Source organism: Perca fluviatilis, chromosome 22 (assembly GCF_010015445.1).
Source record: "Perca fluviatilis chromosome 22, GENO_Pfluv_1.0, whole genome shotgun sequence".
NCBI lineage: Eukaryota > Metazoa > Chordata > Actinopteri > Perciformes > Percidae > Perca > Perca fluviatilis.
The window spans coordinates 31,511,342-31,516,561 of NC_053133.1; the positions used below are offsets into that span (position 1 = coordinate 31,511,342).

Sequence of the window (5,220 nt, forward strand, 5' to 3'; positions counted from 1 at the left end):
TCTTCCTCTCTTTCAGAGTCTCCGTCCTGTCTGTTGTTCGGATGGATTAGTGTTATTAGCCCCGCCCCCACAGATTATCCCCCTCCCCCCCACCCCTTCCAGCTGTTTGCACTCTGTCCTGATGGGCTCCCTGCAGGGGATTGTGGGATTTGTAGTGTTTAGGTCAGCGGAGGAGATCAGACATCAAAGAATTTAATGATTGCAGAAAAACACACACACAAACACGTACACGTACACGCACGCACGCACACGCACGCACGCACGCGCACACACGCACACACACACACACACACACACACACACACACACACACACACACACACACACACACACACACAGACCCAGACAGAGAGACTATGAGGCTGATGGTTAGAGTTATATTTCTGGGTTAAGGTTCATCCCCTGGTTGGGAATCTGGCTGTAGGTAGTTGGTTGTTAGGTTAAGTTAGGGTCAGTTTAGGGTTGAGAGGTTTGTAGCTGTATGTTAGGGTCAGTTTAGGGTTGAGAGGTTTGTAGCTGCTGGTTAGGGTCAGTTTAGGGTTGAGAGGTTTGTAGCTGCTGGTTAGGGTCAGTTTAGGGTTGAGAGGTTTGTAGCTGTATGTTAGGGTCAGGTTTAGTGTTGAGAGGTTTGTAGCTGTATGTTAGGGTCAGGGTTTAGTGTTGAGAGGTTTGTAGTCAGGTGGTTATGATGGTGAGGTTTGGTTTAGGTTGCTTGGTATGTATAGGTCAGTTTAGTGTTGAGAGGTTTGTAGCTGTATGTTAGGGTCAGTTTAGGGTTGAGAGGGTTGTAGCTGTTGATGTTAGGGTCAGTTTAGGGTTGAGAGGTTTGTAGCTAGCTGGTTAGGGTCAGTTTAGTGTTGAGAGGTTTGTAGCTGTTTGTTAGGGTCAGTTTAGGGTTGAGAGGTTTGTAGCTGTATGTTAGGGTCAGTTTAGTGTTGAGAGGTTTGTAGCTGTATGTTAGGGTCAGTTTAGGGTTGAGAGGTTTGTAGCTGTATGTTAGGGTCAGTTTAGGGTTGAGAGGTTTGTAGCTGCTGGTTAGGGTCAGTTTAGGGTTGAGAGGTTTGTAGCTGCTGGTTAGGGTCAGTTTAGGGTTGAGAGGTTTGTAGCTGCTGGTTAGGGTCAGTTTAAGGGTTTAAGGGGTTTGTAGTGTTTGTTAGTTTGGTGTGGGGGCTGGGTTGGGATTTAGGGTTGAGAGGTTTGTAGCTGCTGGTTAGGGTCAGTTTAGTGTTGAGAGGTTTGTAGCTGCTGGTTAGGGTCAGTTTAGGGTTGAGAGGTTTGTAGCTGTATGTTAGGGTCAGTTTAGGGTTGAGAGGTTTGTAGCTGTATGTTAGGGTCAGTTTAGGGTTGAGAGGTTTGTAGCTGTATGTTAGGGTCAGTTTAGGGTTGAGAGGTTTGTAGCTGTATGTTAGGGTCAGTTTAGGGTTGAGAGGTTTGTAGCTGTATGTTAGGGTCAGTTTAGGGTTGAGAGGTTTGTAGCTGCTGGTTAGGGTCAGTTTAGGGTTGAGAGGTTTGTAGCTGCAGGTGGAGGCAGTGGCCAGCAGAGGGAGACACACACTCAGAGAAACACAGAAACAGTCACACTGAGAGCCTTAAAACTCATGCACGCTGTCACTGACATTACTAGTTCCTGTTCCATATAAAACATATATAATGACATAAATAAAACACATATAATACATATATAATAGCATATAATGACATATATAATGACATCATGGACCGACCGAGAGCCTCATGTTGTCTAACCCTGCAGTGTTTGCCCCCAGTGTGTTGCTGTCTAACCCTGCAGTGTTTGCCCCCAGTGTGTTGCTCCCTAAGCCTGCAGTGTTTGCCCCAGTGTGTTGCTCCCTAAGCCTGCGGTGTTTGCCCCAGTGTGTTGCTCCCTAAGCCTGCAGTGTTTGCCCCAGTGTGTTGCTCCCTAAGCCTGCAGTGTTTGCCCCAGTGTGTTGCTGCCTAAGCCTGCAGTGTTTGCCCCAGTGTGTTGCTCCCTAAGCCTGCAGTGTTTGCCCCAGTGTGTTGCTGCCTAAGCCTGCAGTGTTTGCCCCAGTGTGTTGCTGCCTAAGCCTGCAGTGTTTGCCCCAGTGTGTTGCTGCCTAAGCCTGCAGTGTTTGCCCCAGTGTGTTGCTCCCTAAGCCTGCAGTGTTTGCCCCAGTGTGTTGCTGCCTAAGGCCCCGTCCACACGTACCAAAACGATCTTTTTTTTTAACCGTCTTCCCTGGATTCGTTTCAAGAAAAGTTGCGTCCAAACGAATCCACTTGTAAATGACTCAACACGCTACTTGATATTCCAGGCCTATAGGCGGCGCTGTTTCTGCTACAGAAATTCACCAAAAACGGAGAAGAAGAGCATAGTCACTTCCACTTCCCATCATGACATGACTATATTATAATGTTCTCTTAATACATCCGTGGACTATAATACCTTTCACCACTGCTCATTTTATAAAGGCTGCCGCAAGAAAACGTGTCTTTGTTTACATTGTATAATGTGCTGTTGGATTGCTTTTTATTTTGCATGATTGCAGCGCGCTAGTAGCGAGCTAACTTTAGCTCGCTAACATCGGCAGTCAAACAAACATCAATGATCCATGAATGATGTCTTTTTAGTAATCTATACGTTTTTCTTGCTGTAGCCTTTCTACGATAAGCCGTGGTAAAAGTTACTATAATCCGTTCAAGGAGTTTATAAGCAGACAGATTAGCTAGCTAGTTGATAAATTGTCTACTTCCACTTTATAAACAGATAGCCATAGCAGCTAACGTTAACGTTACTTCGCTGCTGGAGCGGTCAGCTACTTTAGCGATGGTTAACGTTAGCTACATAACGTTAGCAATATATCTTGTGTAGAATCCAGAGGGAAGGGTCAGGGAGCAGAGACAGTATTTAGATGAAGTGAGCTGGTGTAACCATGGAGATGGGACGTGCTGGCTTAGCTTCAACGCAGTTGTGTGCGTCAGCGGCCGTGGGAGAGGGTGTAAAAGAGGGGTGTGGCGATGACATCATCGATACGGATTCGTATTCACCATCCATACGAAGCCAAACGAGAGCCGTTTTCGGATTTTTTCACCCTGAGACCAGGTTTCAAAAAAGTGCGTTTTCAGGCAGTGCGTTTGCAGGATTCGTCTGGACGGTCGGCCAAAACGATGCAAAACATGTGCGTTTGCACAAAAAACGTTTCCGTGTGGATGGCCCCTAAGCCTGCAGTGTTTGCCCCCAGCGTGTTACTGCTGTGTTTGCCCCAGCATGTTGCTCCCTAAGCCTGCAGTGTTTGCCCCAGCATGTTGCTGCCTAAGCCTGCAGTGTTTGCCCCAGCATGTTGCTGCCTAAGCCTGCAGTGTTTGCCCCAGCGTGTTGCTGCCTAAGCCTGCAGTGTTTGCCCCAGCGTGTTACTGCAGTGTTTGCCCCACGTATGTGCGTTGCTACCGCCTGCAGTGTTTGCCCCAGCGTGTTTCTGCAGTGTTTGCCCCCAGCGTGTTGCTCCCTAAGCCTGCAGTGTTTGCCCCAGCGTGTTACTGCAGTGTTTGCCCCAGCATGTTGCTGCCTAAGCCTGCAGTGTTTGCCCCAGCATGTTGCTGCCTAAGCCTGCAGTGTTTGCCCCAGCATGTTGCTGCCTAAGCCTGCAGTGTTTGCCCCAGCGTGTTGCTGCCTAAGCCTTTAGAAAGACTCAGTGGTCATATGTTCAGATGTCCAGTTAGCTTTCAGCTCTGACTTACAGGATCATCAGTCTGGGATGGCCCAATGAAATCATGTGTTCATCACCTTTGTTGTTTGCATCTCTTATTTTAAATGTCTGTCGCTTTGTGACAGAATATGATCATTAGTTTATTTAAATAATTTAATTTAACTTCTGTTGCAGTCAGGATGAAGTCAACATGTCACAAATTCACTCAACAGTAAGTTCATCTTCTTATTTTATTTATTTATCATGTCTGGAGGGGGCGGAATGATATTATCCTCCCGGAGGCTTCTGATTGGCCGAGGCAGCTGTCAGTCAGTGGGGGCGGGGCCGGTAAGGGGGCGGGGCCTGTGGATCCTCGGAGTGTCGGCGTGTTGTTCAGCAGAGAGACTCCGAGGAGAAGAGAAGAAAGGAGAAGTTATATACCCAACGGCTGTTGTTTCTGCAGAGAAGAGACAGAAGGAGAAGAAGGAGAAGAAGAAGGAGATTAAGAGACAAAAGGAGAAGGAGAAGAAGGAGAAGAAGGAGAAGAAGGAGAAGCAGGAGGAGAAGAGACAGAACTAGAAGGAGAAGAAGAAGGAGATTAAGAGACTAAAGAAGGAAAAGGAGGAGAAGAAGAAAACTAACTAAAAGAAGTTTTAGTTAGTTTTTCGTTAACTTTTGCTGCCGAGATTCAAGAGATTCAAGAGACTCAAAACCTGTCTGTCTGCCTGTCTGCCTGTCTGTCTGCCTGTCTGCCCTGTCTGTCTGTCTGTCTGTCTGCCTGCCTGTCTGTCTGTCTGTCTGCCTGTCTACCTATCAGCCTGTCAGCCTGTCTGCCTGTCTGTCTGTCTGTCTGTCTGTCTGTCTGTCTTACTTACTGTCTGTCTGTCTCTCTGCTTGCCTGTCTGCCTGTCTGCCTGTCTGCCTGCCTGTCTGCCTGTCTGCCTGTCTGCCTGTCCTGGAGGATGTCCCCGGGTGTCTCCACTCTCTGCCGGCCCTCTGGCTCCTCCGGCGGAGACTCAGATTTCTGACAGCCGAACAGAACCAGATCCAGAACCAGAACCAGAACCAGAACCAGACTCAGACCCAGACCCAGATCCACAACCAGACCTGGATCTGGATCTGTATACCAGATTAAAGCAGCCTATCAGAGAGGATTGTCTGGGTTCAGGATGCCCTCAGATCTGACTGCAGGACTCGTCTTCAGGGTTCTGCTTCCCCTCACTCTGACTGCAGGTAACAGCTTTCTGGGGGGGGGGATATTTGTGTTAACATGTAGTAGCTTCACAGAACCAACGTAACCCTAACCCAAACTACAACATTAAAATAAACAGCAGATTAACAATCATATAAAATAACATTAATCAGAAATAAAAGATTAGAAAAAAATATTTTTTGAAACATTTTCCGAAACAACAAAGACACGAAAAGGGAAACTAGATTATTGGATATGTTGGAGACAGCGTCTGTTGGAGCTGATGGAGGGCGATGAAGGCTCGGCTGACATTCGCTGTGATTAACAACTCAAACTGATAGATATATACTGATAGATATATAATAT

The 5,220-nt window shown here is 47.2% G+C and overlaps 1 protein-coding gene across 1 annotated transcript in view; it reads left to right on the forward strand.

The window, feature by feature from the left end:
• Positions 1–4,546: 4,546 nt before the first annotated feature.
• LOC120552148 (piezo-type mechanosensitive ion channel component 2-like) overlaps positions 4,547–5,220 on the forward strand; it is an 81,149-nt gene continuing 80,475 nt past the window's right edge. The window contains 1 exon segment of the mRNA XM_039789920.1: positions 4,547–4,895. Within this exon segment, the coding sequence (XP_039645854.1) occupies positions 4,832–4,895 (64 nt within the window). The 5' untranslated portion in view covers positions 4,547–4,831.